Source organism: Vulpes lagopus, chromosome 7 (assembly GCF_018345385.1).
Source record: "Vulpes lagopus strain Blue_001 chromosome 7, ASM1834538v1, whole genome shotgun sequence".
In the NCBI taxonomy this organism is placed as follows: Eukaryota; Metazoa; Chordata; class Mammalia; order Carnivora; family Canidae; genus Vulpes; species Vulpes lagopus.
In genome coordinates, this window is record NC_054830.1 from 47,151,405 (window position 1) to 47,173,944 (window position 22,540).

The 22,540-nt window shown below is 41.3% G+C and overlaps 1 protein-coding gene across 7 annotated transcripts in view; it reads left to right on the forward strand.

Annotated features, from left to right (window-relative positions):
* Positions 1-293: 293 nt before the first annotated feature.
* GRM7 (glutamate metabotropic receptor 7) overlaps positions 294-22,540 on the forward strand; it is an 828,976-nt gene continuing 806,729 nt past the window's right edge. For all 7 annotated transcript variants that reach the window (XR_005989125.1, XR_005989127.1, XR_005989126.1 and 4 more), the window contains exon 1: positions 294-1,120. Coding sequence is in view for 4 of the 7 variants with exons in the window: in XM_041764566.1 (XP_041620500.1) it covers positions 602-1,120 (519 nt within the window). In the remaining 3 variants the exon portion in view is untranslated. The remainder of the gene's footprint in view (positions 1,121-22,540) is intronic.

Genomic DNA, 22,540 nt, shown 5'->3' on the forward strand with positions numbered 1-22,540 from the left:
GGCCCGGGCGCGCGCGCTGCAGGCTGCCCGCGTGGGAGCGGAGAGGGAGTTCATGCCTGGCCTGCGACCTGCAATCCCTCGATTCCCCGGGGACCGCGAAACTCCCAGTCGGAGGCACTCCCTGCCTAGCCGCCCACCCATTCCCCCCGTCCTCAGCACGCAACCCCTCCCTGCGTGATGATGCAAACCAGTGGGGAGGGCGGGCGCTGGCAAGGGTGGGGAGAGTCGGGGAGCTGGCGAGGGAGGGAGGGAGGGAGTGGGAGGAGGAGGAGAGGGAGCCGAGCGACCATTTAAAGCGATAGCAATCCTTGCCCTCTCCCCAGTGCTGGGCTGTTGGAGAGCGCGAGCGGCAAGCCGGGGAGCGCGAGCGCGGCGCGCCGGCCGGCGAACCCGGGAGCGCACGGAGCCCCGATCCGGCAGGCGCCGCGGGACCCCCGGTCCTCTCCCGCCGCCCCTCCCCGGGGGCCCCCACCCTCCGCGCCTGCAGGAGCCTCTGGGCTTCCCGGGAGGACCTCACCCCGAGGGGCCCGGACCCCGGCGAGCCCGCCACCGTCCCCTCCAGCGCCGCCGCCGCCGCCGCCGCCGCAGCCGCCGGAGCAGCATGGTCCAGCTGGGGAAGCTGCTCCGCGTCCTGACTTTGATGAAGTTCCCCTGCTGCGTGCTGGAGGTGCTCCTGTGCGCGCTGGCGGCGGCGGCGCGCGGCCAGGAGATGTACGCCCCGCACTCCATCCGGATCGAGGGGGACGTCACCCTCGGGGGGCTGTTCCCGGTGCACGCCAAGGGTCCTAGCGGGGTGCCCTGCGGCGACATCAAGAGGGAGAACGGGATCCACAGGCTGGAAGCGATGCTCTACGCCCTGGACCAGATCAACAGCGATCCCAACCTGCTGCCCAACGTGACGCTGGGCGCGCGGATCCTGGACACTTGTTCCAGGGACACTTACGCGCTCGAACAGTCGCTCACTTTCGTCCAGGCGCTCATCCAGAAGGACACCTCCGACGTGCGCTGCACCAACGGCGAGCCTCCGGTTTTCGTCAAGCCGGAGAAAGTAGTTGGAGTGATTGGGGCTTCGGGGAGTTCGGTCTCCATCATGGTAGCCAACATCCTGAGGCTCTTTCAGGTAGGGAGGCGCTCCCCCCGGGCAGAGCGCGCCTCAGCTCCCCGAGCACTCGATCCTAAAAGCTGGCTGGGACTCCGGGGGTGCGGGGTCAGGTCAGCCTTCGCGCATTTCCACCCCGGAGATCCGGCGAATCCCTCCCACCCCACCCGCGGAGGTGCCTTCCCCGCTTGGTTCATTCCCCTTCCATCTCTCCCCTGTCCGCGCTCCACTCCATCCGGCTTGACATCCTGGATTTATGGCCCCATTTACAAGAAGCAATCTGCGAAAAACAAGGCGATGATTTAAATGGGTTTGCATTAGAGTGAAATATGGTCCAAAAAACAGGCTTGTAAAAGTGCCAGGCTCCTGTGAGAGCCGGCTAGGCTCATGGAATATGAAAGATGAGAAGACGCCTGGAAACTGGGCATTTCTCAACTCCCCAGCTTCCCAGCCCCAAGCCGCCCCGCAAGCCGCAGCTCCCTTGGAAAATTTCGAGAAGAGCTTAGGGAGGCACAGCTTAACCGAGGGCTAGGTCTTCGCCTTCGTGTGTGGATGTTAATTGCCCGTCTCCCTCGGGTTGGATCCCCCGACCTGTACAGCCTGTCTCCGCGAGGGCGCGGGGCGGAAGGCTCGGGGACGCTCCCCAAGTGGGGAGGTGCCACCCGCAGCCGTGACCCCCGGGGGATTTGCCCTGGGCACTTGTTTGCACCGTCTAAATTGCATTTGCAGTCCGGCCACTGGCAGGAGCTGGGCGATCAGCTTTCCACTCCTGCCACTTCAGAGCCCAGAGATGAGCTCATGCTAACTGCGAAACAAAATCGCTTTCGCTGCCTCCAGCCCCCGCCCATCCTTTCCCACGACCTCCCTAACACGGCCCCCCAGCCCCCAAACGCCGCTCCGCGGACGATTCCCGGAGCCTGGCGAGAAGGCGCCCGGAGGGAGGCACTGGGGTGCGCGGAGCGATGCCGGCGGCCCCCCGGCTCCGGGCGCCAGAGGGCAACGGCGACAACGGGAGGAAGGCGGATCCGGGGCGGCCGAGCGGGGGGTTCTACCGCAGTGCTCGCTCTCCGCCTGCTCCTGCGTTCCGTGCCCCGGGGCTCCTCTGCTGCATTGGGTACAAATGGGCGGATTTGGGATTTTAAGAAATTGAGTCACAGGGTCTGTGTGATCGTGGGTTCCCTTGTCCTTATTTCTCCCGTCTTTCTCGTTCTTCCTTGTTTTTCTCTTTTTCTCTCCCTCTCTTTCAATTTCTGCTTCTTTTCTCCCTGTCTCCCCCCACCCTCAAGTTTTTTGTTCATCTGTGTCTTGAGATGGTCTTTTCCTAATGCACAGCTCTCTCCTTTCCCGATCGTGCCCAAACTCGATTAATCCCTTCTTCAGATGTGCTAGCTAACCCTGGTGCCCTGATGCTCCCCACATCTAAAGAACTGGCTCCCTTCTGGTTGCTTTCCCTAAGGGTGTTGGGTTTCTGCAGGGGATTCCTTGCGAGATTCGGGCTGTCACCACCTCAGCCCCCAGGAGTGTGAAGTTTGTGTGTGCACCAAGAGAGGTGTCTGCTCAAGGCTGCAGCCTGGTATGGCCCCTCTGATCTTCTGAGCACCCCTAACCCTTCTTAAGTGTGCCATCCTGGGACTCGCTAGATATTTGCAAACCCGCAGATGCTTTGGGGGCACCCTTAATTCCGAGATGATGCTTTGGGAAGAGGCTGGATTAATGTAAGCAAAACCTAGAAGCGTTTCCTTCTTGTCTGTGCTTAAAGCGAGGCAACTTCAGAGGGCAGTGCTGCAGGAGAAAGTGGGAGCAGAGATGACCTGAGAACCACTGGGGTGACTCACAGCCCTGTGAGCCCTGAGCCCTGGGGGTTGAAGGCACATTTGGTGTTTCACGTTTTTTAATTATTTTGGTGTGGGTTTCTCCTTCACTCAGCACACAGGCAGTGCTGCAGATGGGCCTGTTGGAAAAGAGTGAAATGCTAAAGTCAGGAGAGGGATCGCAGGCTTGGCTGAAGGACCGAGTTTGCTGGAAAAGATTCCAGGGGGAGCTGATTCTTCCTCTGGTGTGTGAACCTGAGGCTCTTGTGAGAAGAACGGGAAATGGCTTGCCTTATGCTTAGTTCCCCCGTTCCCTGGGCTGGGAAGGAAAGGAAGCGAATGCCAGTGTTAGCAGTGTGGGTTGGGACCAAAACCATTCAGAGAAAACACTGTCATTTTCCTCTAATTTGCAAATTGCAGCTATTCATGTTGGATTGAACAGCTGAGGGAAAAAGAGCCCCCAGTTCTCACCTGCATTTATGGAGAAGAGGCTGGTGGCAGGAGGAATGCACCAACTTGTAGCTTGTGCTGTGAGCTGGGTAAAACTGTTGGTGTGGGCATCCTGCTCAACCATTGCCCAGATAGATAGATAGATAGATAGATAGATAGATAGATAGGGATTCCAACAGCCTCAGCCTTTTTTTTTTGCACGTGATGGTAGGAGCTCCTGGCATGCCAGTCTAATCCCCAGTTTCCAAGCCTCTATAAGCCTGCAAAATGAATAGAGAGAATAGTGGTACACAGACCCATTGTTCAAAGGCACAATCAATTTAGAGAGAAAGCGGGAAAGAACCGTAGGTGACTCTTCTCTGGGATTGCAGGGTTCAGCTCAATTAAGATTGTCCTATATAAAGAAGCTTCTCTAAATGATTGAATTCTGAGCTCTCCAGAGAATTGAGTTTTCTTTTCCCAGGCCCTGTAGGTTGCTGCGGGGACCATGCCAAAGCTATCATTTGAGATAAAAATTTATGGTGAGATAAGCTTCTAGGCTGGGTGAAGGAATACTTGGTGACTTAAATGGGGGAGTGCTCCACACTTTGATGGGGTGGGACAGCAAAGAGTAATGAAACAGTGATAAATGTAGCATATGCTGTTGTTGCCAGCACAAACTGAAATGAAGTTCTTTCCTGAGAATTAGGATCTGGGCAAGAATGACTCCTCAGATGTAAACTGTGTCTATGACTTTGAATTTTCATTTGCCTGCTGGTGTAGAAGACCAAAGCTATGAACTGAGCAAGTCCTCTCCACCACCCCCCCTTCCTCTGTATCACACTGAATTGATTAGTAAGTGACATGTCAGAGGATAGGAATGATGTCCATTGGGTCTTTCAAATCTAGGAATTTGAGGCTAATGAAATTAGTGTGTGGCCAGGGCTCTGCCAACTAGAATTAAGTCACTGCAACCACCCTGCAATGCATTTTTAGCCTCAAAGAAGCATCAGGGAGAATTTCTGGAGATTTGTTTCTGAGCCTGTACAAAATAATACTCTCCTAATGCTAAGAAAGATTAAATGTAAATTAATTTTGACTATGAGTAACGTATTTAAAAAATAATCACAGAGTGGGGATGGCTTAAAGTGGAGAGCTTATATAATGTGGTGTCCAAAGGATAAATCTCCCCTGACCACTGTTTTATGAGCTATAAGTAAGATATATTAGAGTGGAAAGTAATGGTCATGTTTTTATTCAGAGCTTCTCTGTTACTGACTTGAGAGCAAACACTCTGAGCGTATAAATTACTCTTGCTACATCCTGACTCTGAATGAACAATATTTCATGGCCAGTGACGTGGTGTAAGCTATGGACTTGGAATTGAATGGTGTCTGTTTCAGTTGCTTTGTTTCTTCAAAAACAACTAGATGGAAAAAGTAGCCAACTTGACTCTTGTTGGGGCATATTGCAAATCTACACCTGTGGACCTTGTACCATCAGTGAAATACATTTGTAAATTTCTAAATGTTGTCCTTCTGCTCATTGAAGCTTGAATATAATCTCCAACTTTGGGGGCATTTTAGATATATGGACCTAGTTTTTTTTCCATCTTTCTTTTGCTCCTTCTCTTCTCTCCTTCTATTTTATGTAATTGGATAGAACTGGGCACCTAGAATGGTGTGGTATTACTATAGTGGGGCCTTTTTTAAAAAACCACTCTAACCTACTCTTTTCAAAATTTCATAAATACAGGTGTCAGTGCCATTTGGAATAGGCTCTATAACAATCTCTGCCTCCACATTTACTGTGTTTCAGGAAATTTACCTAACAGATGGTGAGTGGGCAATTTTTAAAGGGGCATTTTTGAAAAGAGCAGAGAGGGAAGGAATAGAGACAGGCACATACTATATTTGAAGATACCTCTACATGTATATTTTATGATACTTACCCATGATATAAAGATGTCTTTAGGGACTTTTCTCTTCAAATATAATAATGGATGCCTTTGCTTCAATTCCATAAGCATTGAGAGGATATTGAATCATAAATGCACCATTTCCTGTATATATGGGTTGTGTCATGGACTTAAAAGCCCATAGCTGAATGACACAAAGTACACACCAATCTCAATCCTGCCATTAGTTAGCTCTGTTACCCTGCATAAGTCACTTAATTTTTCCAGGTCTCAATTACCTCACCTGATTTTTTTTTCTTTAAAAACAAATGTAGTTTCTAAGTCTTTAACCTTTTTGGGTCATAATTTGCTTGGAGAAAACCCACTGTTGTCCAAACTCCTTTTCCAGCTGCCACTTTGAACTTTGAGTGAGTTTGAGGTACTTTTAAAGAATATTTTCACAGGTATCTTAGTTAATACCAGTGTAGCTGATTTCCCATATTCAGATTTTTTCCCCTGGTTGTTTTGCCAGTGTGTTCCTTAGTCATGTATATCAAGGCTGGTATGGAGAAAAAGGACCTCCTGGGTTAGCTTACTACATGGTGATAAGACACCAGGCAGGGAGTTAAAACTGTGGAGTTTATAGTAGCAGACCTTAACTTTCATTATCCAGTGTTCTGTCCCATTTCATCTTGCAAAAACACCAGACCTTCCCTTGGAAAACTGCCAGATAATGACTTTTGCCTCCTCCCTGGCCCCAGGGATGAAATTCCTGACTGAACTCAAGCAAAGCAGGTGATGATTTCAGGTGTACACTTTTGACTTTGACTAGACCTATCAGAATCTTCCCCAGGACTTTTTGTCAGAGGAAAATGGGAAGATTGACTCTTCTCTCTGGAATTTCAAAGCTGGGGTGATATGACTCTGGGACTCCCAGTGGCCATCCAACATAAGACTTTCTGTAGAATAAAGTCATACAGAGGCAAGCAAGGTTGAGTGATGGAGACAAAGCCAGAGAGCCCTGATGATATTCTGAAAGTCTCAAATCCAGCTATATCTGAATATAGCTGTGTCCCTGAATTTCCAGTACTTGTTCTTAATATAAAGTAATTAATAAAAATTTCTTCTGCTATTTTGCGTTTTGTTTCAAGCCACGTGCAATTAAAAGCCTCCTAGCAGATCAAGTGATTTCTTCTGTTAATGTAAGATTTGCTGATTGGTATTCATTAAGTAAAAAAATTAAACATGATACTTCTTTTACTTTAAATATAATCCTTCTAGCCTAGGTCTGGGATATTCAGAACTCTGCATTCTTCCCTACTCTTCCCAACATTTGCTGTATTAACTTTAAGCATTCATTATCACAGCCTGATGCCGTTGAGAGATAAGGTGAACACTTCTGACGTAGAGTGCAGCATAGAGGCCTCCTATTTGGAAGCTTTAGAACCATACTTGGTTCCCTTCATTAAAGCAAATCTTTTGTTGATGTCTCCAGGGCAGAGAAGCATTTTCCTGGCATAATGGAGTTCAAAGTACATTAAGCTCCCAGGTCACTCTACAGTAAGCATCAAGCCTAACTACTTATCTCCTTATACTTCAAGGAGGCAAAAAAGAACAGTCGGAGACACATTTTCCCAGCAACTAAATTGCATATGTGATTACTGTTTAGAGGACAGTTATGCAAACTATAGTCACTCTAATTAATTCATGGACCTTTTGCCATTCAGCACAGTAAATATATGTGTTTTATGCACTTAATAAAAGCAAACCCAAATCTTTCTATGGGTAAATATCTGAGAAAAACATTGCACCAGCCCTTACTATGATGGCATTTCCATGTTTGACAAGTAACCTCCTTTCAGTTATCCTTACGGCTACATGTTTGCTGGATCAAGTTATTAGATTATAAGGTCAAAAATAAAATAATATGAAGTTACAATAATACAGGATACATATCTCATTTTGTGAGAACAGAAGTCCTCATTTCTTTTCAATAACAGTAGTGACCACAGTAATAACGTGATCTTTGCTATGAGCCATTATGCCAAACACTATAAATATTTCATCTTATTTACTTCTTAAAGTAGTTCTGTAAAGGACATGTTATCATCCCCACGTATAACTGAAGAAAGTGATTCTCATAGCCCCAAGTCACATAGCTGGTAAGTGGCAAAGTCTAGATTCATACAGAGATTTGCCTGAGAGTACCCTGTGTCGTTAACCACTATGCATGCATGCTCAGTTATTGCACAAATGCAGAAATACTTAAAACAATTACAGATTCGCCCACCCTTGAAATTGTAGTTGTTTGAGGACATCAGAGTTGCTGATTCCTTAGCCACATCTATTTCCAGAAAGAAATAATATTTTATTTTAGTTCTGCAATGAGATTAATTCTGTAGGTGTATTGAAACTTGAGCACACAAATCCTCACCTCCAAGTAAAAGATGCTTGTTTTCTGTTATTCAACAGGTAGCCCCAAATGTAGGCAATAAATACATAGTAGGCTTTTCTCTCATATAAATAAGAAAATATGCTTCTTCTTGTCTTGATTCAGTATCCATCATTATGGATTATGATGGCTCTTCTTCCTGAACTTTATTTCATTCACTCCACATTTTCTACAAACCTCAAGTGGGGAAATCCATCATTCAAATATATGTGCAAAGTGAGAGGACTATATTAATACAATTGCCGAAAGTCAAGTTGATAGAGCACAGGAAATACATCCTAATAAATGCAACATTAATGTTTGTGTGGGCCGTGGAGTGAGGGGTAGGAGAATTTTCAGTTTAATGGATTATTTTGCCTCTTGCTATAAAAGTGCTGCAGCTAAATAGTTTTATAATTGGTCATTTACAGAACTCTCCATCTCTGGGTGTTGTGCTCTCTCCATTCTGCGGCTGCCAATTCTTTCTCTTGTTCCAGTTGGAAGATAGCAACGAAGCCACTTCAAAGGCTCAGCCTGCTTTTCTGCATTATTGTTTAGATGAAAATATTTCCATTTGTTAAAGTACTACTTAAACATTTTTGTCATGTTTTAAACTTGACTGTGTTCTGAATGTATTAGCACAAGCAGACAAAATGTGGGATGTTTTCCTGGAGAAAACATACTTTTATCAAAGGAATCATCAGAATTTTCATGTAGGGGTTAAGAATAAGATTCTCGAGTTAGGTCTGAATTTAAATTCATACTTGCCACTTATTGCCAGTCTCACCTTGATCAAACAGGTACCACACCTCTCATCGATTTTGTTATGTTTGAAATGGGAATGATACAAGTGTACTTGTCTGATAAAGTAATTATAAAGATTGCACAAAATATGCATGGAAATATTTTAGCACCGAGTTTAGCATGTGGTGAGTGTTCGATACATTTAAAAGATTTTATTTTATTAGCATTATGCTATTATTAAGTAACACTATTCTTAACGTCACTATTGCTAAATTTACTGTAAAATTACCATAATAATCCGTGCTGAACTTCACTCTTTCTGTTTTTGTTTAAATGGAAAATATTAGGAGCACCTGGGTGGCTCAGTAGGTGGAGCATCGGACTCGATTTCAGCTGGGGTCATGATCTCAGGGTCCTGGCACCTCTGGGTGGTAGGATCCAGCCCCATGTTAGGCTGTCTGCTCAGACTGGAGTCCTCTGGTCCTTCTCCCTCCCTCTCGGCTCCTCCCCCAGGCACTTGAGTTCAGCGTGCTTGAGCTCTCTCTAAAATAAATAAACAAAATCTTGTTGTAAAAAATGGAAACTGTCACACAGATTGAGAGAGAATGCTTTAATGATAGTATTCAGTGAAATGAGAATTTCTATGGCACTGATTAAGGTGAATCAGGAATGCCATGGACTTCGTGACATGAAGATACCAGACAGGCTCAGAGCAGTGGGTTTGAGGTTAGCCAGCCCCAAGTTTGAAGTCCACTGTGACCCTTTTCTAGCTGTAGGACATTGAGGAACTTAAACTTTTTGAACTTGACTACTTGTTTCCTCAGAAATACTTATTAAATATCCTTCTTCTGCATTATTCTACGTGGTTGGACATATCAGTGATGAAAATAGGCAAAGCTTGCTCTCTCCCTTTCTCTCCCCACTCTGTCCTTCCTCCTCTAGCCTTTTCCCCTCCTCCTATCTTTACTATTCTCTCAGCTTATACTCTCTTTTGGAAACAGAAGGATGGTATTAATGAGTCCTAGAGTATGTTAGAAGTTGAGGAGCCCTATGAGATAAGGAAAAGAATGGGAAGCACGCTGAAGAGTGTTGGTTTGGCAGAGTGTTGGTTTGGGAGTGCTGAGGAGTGTACAGGTGGCTCTATTTTTAACTACAGTAGTCGAGGTGGATTTCATAAGGTGGCATTTGAGCAGAGACTTGAAGTGAGGGAATTGTCAGAATGGATTAGGGGGAGACCACTCCCTGCAAGCGGGAACAACCAGTGCCAGAACTCTAAGGCAGAAATATGCCTGGCAGGTTAGAGAAATATCAAGGATGCTACTATGGCTGAGTAAGTCAGGAAGAGAAAGGGGCGGGGCAGTGGGAGGACTTGAGGTCAGAGATAGGTTGCGGCAGATAGATAAGTCCTTGGAAGCCATCACATGCGTTTTGTCTTACCTTAAGTGTAGGCAGTGTGCTAGGATTCTAGCAGAGGTTGGGCATGATCTGTCTCTTGGTTTAAAAGAATTAAGTTTCAGGGCATCTGGGTGGCTCAGTGGTTGATCCCAGGGTCCTGGGATTGAGTTCTGCATCGGGCTCCCCAAAGGGGAGCCTGCTTTCCCTCTGCCTATGATCTGCCTCTCTCTGTGTGTCTCTCATGAATAAATAAATGAAATCTTTTTAAAAAGAATTAATTTTCTCTGTAGTATTGAGGATGAGGGAAAGAGAGGAATCAGGGATGATCTCAGAGAGTGATTGCAGGTGTCTCTGAGATGGTTGTTGATGGCTTGTGCAGCAGATGCTTCAAGAAGTGATACATTTGGAAGATTGTGACAGTATTTCCAGGTGAATTGAATGGGAGATGTGAAAGGAAGAAAGGAGATAAAGCGAATTCAAGATGCGGGGCCTGAGCAACTGAAAAGATGGGCTTACTATCATTTCAGATGGCAAAGGTTTGGAGTGGAGCACATCTGGAGAATTAAAGATCAGATTTGCAGGTATAGGGTTTGAGAATTTTTTTTGACATCCAAGGAGAGATGTTGAGCGCACAGTTGGAAATATAAGTCTGCAGTTATGAAGAAAGGTCTAGAGTAGTGATATATTTTTATAAAATGGAGATATTAAGAATAATTACATGCAAGTGTTCTTTTAAGGTGCAATGAGATAATACAATTAATGTTGTGTATTCCAAAAACATGTACTAACTACTAGCTAAAGACAATTATCTGAAATGAAAGTAAATCCTATAGTTTGTTTTCACAATAAAACTGAACAAAATGATGTCACAGTTATTTTAACAGTATTTGTGACAATTATGTTAAGTCAAGACACCATAACTACAAACATCCTGATACTGTAGTGGTAACTATATTTTGTAAGGTGTAAGTTAGCTGTGATAGAGTATCTCTTTAATTAAAAGTAATTTTGAAGTACCTAGTTCAGTGCAATTTTACATATAATATAAAACTCAGTTGAGAATTTGCATCACTGATACACATTTGTCCCTTGAACAATGTGGGGTTAAAGGCACCGACCCCTGCACAATAGTAAATCCACATATAGCTTTTGAGTTCCCCAAAACTTAACTAATAGTCTACCATTGACCTGAAGACTGATAACGTAGACATTTGGTTAACACATGCTTTATATTCATATGGATTATATATTATACTCTTACAATAAAGTAAACTAAAGAAAATAAAATATAGTGAAAATCATAAGAAAGAAAAAAGATATTTACAGTACTATGCTGTGTTTACTGACAAACTCCACGTATAAGTGGACCCAGATATTCACACCTGTGTTGTTCAAGGGTCAATTATACATGAGAGTTTCAGCAATGGCCCAGGTATTCAAGGAAAAATAATGGGCTTGTCTTATAATGTCCTTTTGGGTACCTACTTTGAACAATGTCACCAGGCATTTCACATCTTCCATTCACTTTGCAATCGAAAACATGGAGGGGAAATTTTTATCTTACTGATTTTGAGCTCCCTGTAGGCTTTTGGCAAATCCTTTAACAGCCTTTGTAGCTTAACCAAAATTCTGTTCCTTATTCATTTGACTATCAGATACTGATCTAAGCATGTCCTTTTACTAAAAAATGCATAGCCATGTTGTCTCTACACATCTATAATTGTATTTTTAACACTGTCATTATGTAAGCTATATTTTAATTGTAATTATAACAAATTTTATATAAACACACATCCGTTTCTAGTGTTCAGAGGGAGAGCAGCATGTAGTAAATTTTATCAAAATATAGCATCTGAAGAACAGAACAGAGGGTAATTGTGTAATTCTGTATTCACTATAATTAAGTTCAGTGGAGTTGGCATAATAGAATTAAGATGAAAAAAAAAAACAAAACAAAACATTGAGGCACCATGGCTCCCTGTCATAACACACCCTTTTCACATCAGAGAACATACACTAAGCATCTTTCTCTACAGAAATGGAGAGACTAAGAATTTAAGAGATGAATGGGAGACACTAAAAGGGTGGGATTATGAAAAGCAACATGGAAACGACATATTGCTTGTAGATTTGGTAGATGGGGAAAATCTACTAGTGTGTATGTCTACTGAGACCACATTTTCTGGAACAATTAAACCCTATGTCAAATATGCAGTCTTACCTTCCTTGTAAATTGGGATGTACACTCAAATCTTTGTTTCCTGTTTTTTGAATGGTTGAGAAGATCTTCGCAAGAACTGTATCTCATGAGCAAAATACATTGTTTTGAAATGACTGACACTCTGTCAGCTGTCGCATTCCAGGCTTGCTGGCTCTTTGTCTTTGTCTTACTCAAGTTTGCAGTTTGGAAGTGAGTTATGGGAAAGATCATTGGAATTTTTATATCTTCAGGAGGCTGTATAGCATAATGGTTAAAATTGCAGGCACTGGATATAGTTCACATTCCTGCTTTCCACTTGCTAACTGTATAGACTTGGTCAGTTTACCTGATTACCTGCACCTCAGTATACCCATCTACTGACGGGTGATGTTAATACTCTATCCTCTTAGGACTGTTTCCGAGATTAAATGAAGTTATCCACGCCAAGCACTTAACACAATGCCTAGAGCACAGCAAAGTCTATTTATCACCATCATCATCACCGTCACCACCAGGCCAGGTACTATCTCTTCTATGCATTATTCCATTATCTCCTGATCCCCACCATTTCTGTCATGTTTCTGTACAAGTGTAGGGTTGTGACAGAGCATTTGTTTCCAATGGTATCTGACCCTTAGTCATCAAGGTGGCTGGACTTGGAGATAGCATTCACTGCTGCTCGTTGAAACAATTCCTGTTTTTGAAAAGGAAAGCTGGATGCTGAGGCCAAGAATTTTCTCTTTTCTTCATCCAGGAGACTGAGAGAAATTTTCAGGCCTAGAAGAGGAAACATGGAAAAGGCAAAATGTTTAATTTCACACTTCAGTAATGAATAATAAGTTAAACAGACTGAATTTGAACTCATTTCCCTTATGTACTAACTATGAGAATTTGGTGTTTTTGTAACTCCTGTGAGTTTACAGCTGACAAACATGTGACCTGCTGCATAGAGTTGTTGCAATAAACGAGTAAGGCGTGTAAACACATTGTTTGGCATATAGTAATCACTTAATGCATTCTAATTTCCGTGGCTAAGATAGTACTATCACTATTATTACTGTTGAGTGGTTGAGCAAATCTAATGTCTTTCCTTTTCTCAAATTGCATATAATCATTTGAATAATCAGCTCATATTTATTAAGGATTGTTATAAAGCCTAATGATCACAGAGGTCCTTCAACTCTGCTTCTTGTCAGAGCCCACCATGGGAGGGAAGGTGGAATCAATACCACCACTACCGCCACCATTACTGCCATCATTGCCACTTAACTGACTGTAGTGAGCACTTCCTGTGTGCCAGGCACCAAACTTGGCCCTGTATATGCACTATATCATGTTTGCACATTGAGGTGGGGGACCTGATTATCATCCTCAATTTACAGGTAAAGACACTGAGGTGTTGAAAAAATAGGCATCTTTGCCCACAGCAAGAGATTGAGCCAGGATATTTAAACCTCTGTCTCTCTGACCTCAACAGCTCTTAAATATTATTTTACTATATCCTGGTAAGAAAATCTGCTGCCAGCCACATAGGGAAGAAAAGATTCTCAATTCGCATATTCCTGTATTCCCCATGCTCCCCTAGCCTTGGTACTAGTACAGAGAGAAAGAGACTGTATCAAAGACCAGTCAAAGGGAAATTACTCCCTTTTGCCTTTCCTGAATCAATTAACTAGTATTTTGTTTCCTTAAGGATCCCCATATGTTACTTTTGGCACTTACCTTGGCCTTTTAGTATTCTTACATTCAGTACATGACTCATCCACTCTATCACATGTTCATTTATATGAGGTTAAGTTTAGGATCTTATCCTGAAACATGGTTTTAGGCCTGTAGCATCTAACTGTGCTTTTCTTCTTATAGTACATCTGCACATATTTATTTGAGTTTTGTTGAATTGTGTTCATCAGTTGTGCATTAAAAGTTATATAAAGCTTTCTTCTAAAGAAAACCCTCTAAATAATTTCTAGCTGGTTATTTTTATGGGATTATTGTAGAAGTTATAGATCTTCAGGGCTTTGTTTTATTTCATTTTTAGATTAAGTACTTCATATTACCTCATTTTAACATATAACAATATATCTATATTGTCTCTATCAAACCTATGAGTCTTCACTGGCTTGTAACTTAGCTTGTTGCATGTGTGTTGTTGACTTTTCCATTTACAGTGACATTATGTGATCCTGGCAGGGGTAGGGCTGGGTGGGAAGAAACATCTCCAAGCCACAAATTGGTTTTCTAGAGAACTAACATAGAGCTTGAGAGTTCCTTTCATATTTCTGCAGAGCTCAAGAATTTTAAGCATGTTTTCTATAGTCTTAATGGGAAGAAAGTAAGCCAAATGGAAGGTCATTATGACCATTGGGACCAGTGGGATCAGAGTCAGTCACTGAGTTTTGTTTTGTTTTCATCTCTGCTCCATGAGTTTGTGTCTTGATAGCTTACTAGGTGCAAGGTACTTAGCTGACCATTGTAAGTGGTTTGTCATTTAATCCCCTGATAGTCACATAGTAAGGATGTGTATTATTATGTCCCCCCCTCCCCATAATGCACACATGGAACAGAGCCTCAGAGGTAGTTATTTGCTCATTAAAATGTGGTAGAAATAGAACTTTGGATTCAAGTCTGTTTGATTCCCAAATCAGTGGTTTTCACCACTAAATTAAAGTTATATGACCTTGTGAGCATGGACTAGATTGTTTCTAAAATTTTCTCAGCTCTAACTTTATATAATTGTTTGATTGCAAGCTTAATAGGGGATGAGAAGGGGGAGAGAGGAATTCCAACTCATGAATGGAATTTTCCTCATGTAGGTATGGGGTCTGTTTTATGATACCAATTCACTTATTAATTGATTCAACATATATATATCTTTAAAGATTTTATTTATTTATTCATGAGAGACACAGAGAGAGGCAGAAACATAGGTAGAGGGAGAAGCAGGCTCCCTGTGGGGAGCCCAATGCGGAACTCACTCCTCGGACATTGGAATCAAGACCTGAGTCAAAGGCAGACACTCAATCACTGGGCCACCTGGTGTCCCTTATTCAACATATATTGAATGCCTACTATGTACAAAGGTATTTGAGAATATACCTATTATAGTAGAGTGAGCACTCCTTCCATAGACTCTCTCATGACAGAGAAGTCTTGGACAGCTTTGCCTACTCTGGGGTGGTGGTTGGTGCTAGGACCCTAGTTTGCCCCACTGACAAAACCAAGACATGCTTATATTAGTTCACAGGCATCTTGATGTCATGATAGAGCAGGCACATGAATCTTACTATTTTTGCCTGGGATTAATGATATAAGGGCTTTGTATTTGGATATAGAAAGGCTTGTTAGTTATACAAATATATGGGTATCATGTATCATTAGCCTGAGGCTACATGCCATCCCCTACTACAACTACTTTTTACAAACTCAATAAGTACCTTCTTATCTTTCCTATGGATAAGCTCTTCACAATGGCACTAGGGCCTATCATCCCCCAGTAAGTACTTCATTGGTTAAACCAATGGTTTTTCAAATACACTAACTAAATTACCCTGGAGGTTGGGGCACCTGGGTGGCTCAGTTGATTAAGCACCTGACTCTTAATTTCAGCTCAGATCATGATCTCAGGGCCATGAGATCGAGTCTGGCGTGGGGCTCTGTGCTGAGCATTGAACCTGTTTGGTATTCTTTCTCTCTGTGTCTCTCTAAATAAATAAATAATAAATAAATAAATAAACTTTAAATTATCCTTGAAGTAGACTGATATTTTACTACTAAGAGCAGAAAATGTAATGCCTTTAGAATTCATAGGGAAAAGAATAGGACACTAGGTATACTTCCTCAATTTAGAAGTATTCATTTATATCCATTTATACACACACACACACACATATACACACACATATAAAATTAGTCATATATGGGGAACAGTTTTAAATTGAGGAAATATATGTTTATATTTAAATTTTGTCTTCTGGGGATCCCTGGGTGGCGCAGCAGTTTGGCGCCTGCCTTTGGCCCAGGGCGCGATCCTGGAGACCCGGGATCGAATCCCATGTCGGGCTCTCGGTGCATGGAGCCTGCTTCTCCCTCTGCCTGTGTCTCTGCCTCTCTCTCTCTCTGTATGACTATCATAAATAAATAATAAAAAAAAATTAAACATAAAAAAAATTTGTCTTCTGCTAAACAGTAACAAATGTATTATTAGCAGATACACACACAAAGCAGAGAAAGAGCCAATCGAATTTGATTCAGTAGCTTGCTTTTTTTCTATAGATTTGTGGTTGATTTTCTATCTGCAGATATATTTGTTGAAGAAAATATTTCTACCACTTTTCACTAAATTAAATTCATTTAACAATAATACAGCATGTCTCAAATGTTTTAGTACATTTTTAATCTATAATGCCATCAGACATATGAATTACAAACATATCCCAAATAATTAATTTTATGGTTTATGGCTTACATTTCCCTTATACTTATTTAGTTTTGTGAATTTAAAAATATAAATATTTAATTCTATTTATCTGTTTCTATTTCTCTGATTGAAGGTGGAAAATACTGACAGAAACACAAAAAGTTAAAATTAAAGAATGTATTATCCAAAAGGATGAATACTAAGAAAATGACAAAGAAAGTCAAAGAATTAAATTTCTAAATGATGTTTTTTTGTGAGTGTGTAGTATTTCTTCTTCTGAAGGAATTAATCTTGAAGCTCTACTAAGACTTTTCAGAAACCTGTTTAATGAGCAACTATTTTGTGTCTGAGACTGCACTATGCACTAGAGATTCTAGAATAATAATAATAATAACAATAATAAAAATACAAATCTTCAGACCTTCCTTGCAAGGAAGTCTGACAGTCCACTGGGAAAACATAGCCTCACATTAAAAATGACAGTGATTCTCAAACATTAATAAGTTGAAGAATCATGATAGACCTGCTAACCATGTCAATTCCTGATCCCCTTCTCCAATTGGTCAGGTGTGAGGTCCAGCAAACTCTTTTTGACAAGCACATCCAGGAAAGTCTGAGATGGATGTTTTCAGTTGCCCTCAACCTTTAGTGAGCATCAGATTTGCTGGGCTTTACCCCCAGACTTTTTGGATCAATAAGTTTATATTTCTAATCAGTCCCTAAGTGTTGCTGACATTGCAACAGTTAGAAGAACTACTTTACCACCTGTTCATGGAAAACATCTTCAAAATTCTGCAGTATAGGATCTTGTGTGCCATGGAAGAGACATGCACAGAGACCCATGGAGGCAAGGGGACTCTACCCTAATTGGTCAAAAGTTACAACAATAGCTAGAATTGATTGACTCAGAAAGTGCTGTAAGAATTTTACTTGCTCATATAATCCTTTCAATAAAGTATGTAGGTGCTACTTCATGTCCCCAGAGGAAGTAATTAATTTGCATAAATCTTAAACCGGTAAGTAGCAGTGTAAGAGTTCAAATCTAGAAAGTCTGATTCTAGAACCCACATTCTTAACCATTCTGAGAGGAGTAAAGGTCATCAGTGGAGGCCTCCTTAGCCTCCACATGTAGATAGAAGGATGGGTGGACACAAATATGTTACTTATTTGGTGTGTGTGTTATGGGAAAGGGAGAGTGTCAGGGCTTCCAGACGAACCAGCCCTCCCCATATCCCTACCCTAAGCACATCTGATAATTCAGAGCGTAAAACAAGAGTATAACTATGGGATGCTGGAAAGTATTCTAGAAACTTGGGCTTAAAATTCTGTATCTTTTAGTAATGACTTTTGCCGAACTAACAGAAAGTAAGAGTGACTTAACCTTACTTCTGGCATGTAACAAGAAGTTTGGAGATTGTCCCTCTAGTGTTAATTCTGCTGCTGAGAATGTCAACAGGGGACTGGGTTCTGTCCATCTTTTAGCTCCCTCTAGGGATCCCCATTGTTGCAAGGTGACTATTGAATTTCTTACAGTGTTCTAACCATTCAGGCAGGAAGAAAGAAGAGGGAAAAAAGGGGGGAAAAAGGGACAAAGGCAGATAAAAAGAGTGTGTTGTGTGTGTGTTGTGGGAGGGGAAGAGTATCAGGGTGACTGAAAGGCAGTGTCTAAATCAGAGAGCAAATTGTCTCCTACAGATCGTCAGCAGATTTCCATTTAGGTCTCAAGCAGTTACAGCTTTACCCTTAAGAATAATGAGGTCCCCTAAACCAGGGCTCTGATAGTAAGGAATAGGGAGAGCGTGATTACTGATTAGAAAACAAGCAGTCGGGATCCCTGGGTGGCGCAGCAGTTTGGCGCCTGCCTTTGGCTCAGGGCACGATCCTGGAGACTCGGGATCGAATCCCACATCAGGCTCCCGGTGCATGGAGCCTGCTTCTCCCTCCGCCTGTGTCTCTGCCTCTCTCTCTCTCTCTCTCTCTGTGACTATCATAAATAAAATAAAAAAAAAAAAAAAGAAAAGAAAACAAGCAGTCTGCACAGAGTTTCTCCCCACTATCTCAAACAAATATCCAGCAACTCTATTTTATTTCATATATTTTACTTTAAAGAATGGTGGGAAACTATACTTATCTGTAAATAACTCTTAGAAAGGGTACAGTTATATAATTATGCAACCTTCTAGAGACCTCCCTTCTTCTAAAACTCTTTGAAAATTGTTCAAGGTTGAGGACATTTTGGTCTTAATTTAGTAACTTGCAGTTGATTATCCTGGAATGACATCCTCTCTTTGCAGATGTCTGTCAGTCTTTAGAAAATTCTGGAAGAAGTGGACAGAGAAGTTTTACAGTAAGTGATACGGATCTCTTCAAAAGAAATTCATTTAGGATCCAAAAAGCACTTCATGTCTGCTCTTTTTTTTCTTCTTTATATTTTCACAAATTTTCCTTTCCAAAGTGCCTTTGAACAAATGTATTAGATATCATGCATCCATTTCTCCTGATTGAATTCTTCATTACTAAACTTTCTTTGGCCTGCTATCTCTCACTCTTCTTTGTCAAAAGCATTTCTCTGGGTCCTCAATGCTTCTTCTTATCCCATATTTGGACTCACATCTCAAACTAAAGCAACAATCTGTTATGACTTCTCCATAGCATAAAGACCCTGCTTCTCTGAAAGAAAAGAAAAGAGAAGAAAAGAAAAGAAAAGAAAAGAAAAGAAAAGAAAAGAAAAGAAAAGAAAAGAAAAAGTAGACATACTGGTTAACTGGGAAGGTAAACAATATGTGGAATGTTTCTGAGAATTAAAAAGTAAGAAAAATGAAAGCACTGAAAGAAACTGAGAGTTGGTTTTGTTCAAATACTTTATCTTACAAATGAGAAAATTGAGGTCCAAGAGAAAAATGTTATTAAACTCTAAGTGATAAAAAAAAAAAAACTCTAAGTGATAAACCATGAATCTCAGTAGTGTGATTCATCGGAGGTTTATTACCCACTCACTTGGAAATTCAGTATGGACTTTTGTTCTTCCTAAGTCTTTTTTCTGCTCAGTGATTGAGGAAACCACCACATTCATCACATGGATTTACATTTGTCTCAAAAGGGAAAGGGGAGAGGAAGTTGCATGCTCAATTATTAATTCATTATCCTTCAGATGTAACCCCTTCATATAACTTTCGGCCACATTCTTTGGGAAAGAACTAGTAATATGGCCATATACCGTTGCAAGTGGGGGATGGACAATATTGTCCCCATGTTGGTTTTAGTGATGCCTCCATAATCTGGAGGAGCTAATTACAAGTTTCTAGTCTACAGCTGGTTATTTCTGTCACTGTGAGTGATCAGCCTAAGGCAGTGGATTAAGGTGTGTGTGTGTGTATATATATACATACACTTGAGTACGAGCTGACACTTGAGGGCTTGTATCAAAAAAGTACAGATCAAATTGCTTCTCTTTCCTAGTTCAAGATGACTACTCTCTATTTTCTTTGATCCTGCTCTTTCTCCCCCACTTCAGTACCAGATGAAAGCTGTGACCTTCACCCATTCACCCTCCACCCCCCGCCCTCCTCCCCTTCCACCACCCCTAGTTTGTTTCCCAGAGTTAGGAGCACTGGGTGTTATTCTGTATGTTGGCAAATTGAACACCAATAAAAAATAAATTTATTATTTAAAAAAAAAAAAGCTGTGAAAGGAATTATTCCAAAGTCTCCAATGCTTTAAAAGATAATAGAATCCCCAACCCCTAAAAGTTTTACTCTGCAACTTTTACCAATTTCAAATGATAAATTTGTGGAAGGTAAATTGAGATTGACCAAAAAAAGGGAGGGGGAGTAGTTTTTCTTTTACACATATACCCTGAGCCATGATGCAAAATGAATGGAAAATTAGAGAACTCTTCTTGTTGAAAATTAAAATAGTTTTGGTTGTTAAAGTAATACTCAGTGCAAAAACTGCAAAAATGAAAAAGATACAAAGAAAAAAAGTTAAAAAAAAAAACCTCAAATTCCCATTTCTGATAAATCATCTCCATAACATTTTTAAAGGTGTCTTTGAGACTTCTTTGTGAGGGAAGGTGCACAGAAACACGATGCTAACGTATTTTTACTTAATACTATATTATGATCTATATGTGATTATGAACTATATTATGATTCCATATCACTTAATACAAACCTGTATCATAATTTTTAATGGTTGAACAGTACTCCATGATTTATCTACCAGTCCTCCACTGCTTAACATTTTGATTATCTCTGTTTTGCCTCTCTAAACAATGAAAGAAGCATCCTTCTTCCCATTTCTTTGAGCAGTTGTACATTTATTTCCTTCGAATGGATTTCTGGAACTTGAATGGTTGATTGTCAACTTTAATGCATACCGACTTACACTACCCTACTTTTCTGCTAGCAATTTTACATCTTGTGTGGTTTTCACACTCTCACCAATACTACTATTATCGCTATTTTAAGTTTTTGTCATTCTGATAAGTAAAATATGACAATTGTTTTAATTATATTTCTTTAATTGATAATAGTAAAGTTGAACATATGTTCATATTTTAATTGGCTGTCTTTCTTCTTGTGACTTTATGACCTTTACCCATGTTTCTTCATTTGATTTATAACACCTTTGGATATATTAATGTGTTATTTGTTACATATTATATGATGCAGTTTGATTTCACTTACTAATTTTTATTTTATGTGTATAGAAATGTAATACTGTCAAGACTATTAAAAACCGGGGCAGCCTGGGTGGCTCAGCGGTTTAGCGCTTGCCTTTGGCCCAGGGCATGATCTTGGAGTCACGGGATCGAGTCCCACGTCAGGCTCCCTGCATGGAGCCTGCTTCTCCCTCTGCCTGTGTCTCTGCCTCTTTCTCTCTGGATCTCTCATGAATAAATAAATAAAATACTTTTAAAAAAGACTATTAAAAACCCCTTTAACCAACACAGACATGTAGAAAATCATCAGTCACCCTCTTGAATCTTTTAATGAATTTATTTCCTTTTGGGCAGTAGAGGACTTATGGTAGGAAAGAATCTACCCCTCTGAAGAATCTTGCCTTACTTATAAAAATGGTATTTGAAGTTGTGTGCTTGCCATCAGATAAAACAGTATTAATTTTTATTTATTTTATTTTTTTTTAAGATTTTATTTATTTATTTGACAGAGAGATAGAGCCAAAGAGTATAAGCAGGGAAATGGCAGAAGGAGAGGGAGAAGCAGGCTCTCTACTGATCAGGGAGCGCAATGTGAGGCTAGATCCCAGACCCTGAGATCATGACCTGAGACCAAGGCAGATGCTTAACTGACTAAGCCACCCAGGCACCCCAAGCTGTATTAATTTTTAGGGTGAAATGGTGATTATCAAGAACAGACTAAAATAGGGCTAGCATCAAGAAGTGAGGGGTTTTGGGATTGGGGGGCATCCTCTGTTCCCTCCAAAAACAACTAGGGGTTTAAACTCTGGGACTCTTGCTTGGGATGTCTTGGTCCAATCAACTTAGCTATTGTGTGCTGTCAGGTTGAGAAGTTGAAGCACTTATCCATGGCCCTTTCAGGAAATGAGCAGAGAGTATTGTCAAGCAGAGGTGGTCAAACCATGATCAGCAGACTTGGGCCCCCCCCCCCATAGTCCTTAAAGTCAGTGTGAGACAAAAATGTCAATATAAATCATATTGATAACATTATCAATGAGGTGACATTTAGTCCTTTAAATGACCTAACATGTTTTTGTAGTATAATATCCATTGGTAAATAGGCAAAGCTATCTGACAGATCTATTTGTTATAATGAATGAATCGGACACTTACATTTTGAAAAACTGAAATTGTATCCATTTGTCAAGAATAGTGGCTACTTGTTCTGTTTTATTCCCCCAGGTGGAACTAGATGACATTGGGAGCAGTAAGATGTTATTGTGTTTCACCCCTAGAGATGTCTAAAAGTTGAAGAAGGTGCCTTATTAGGTAGTTAGCTTTTTTGTCACCAAGAATAGTAAAGTAGATATGTATGATCAGCTAATTAAAGAAACTATAATCTCTAGAACTATCATATTCACTAGGGCATCCAAGCGACTCTAAAGAAATCCTATCAATGAGTTAGGATAGTTTTG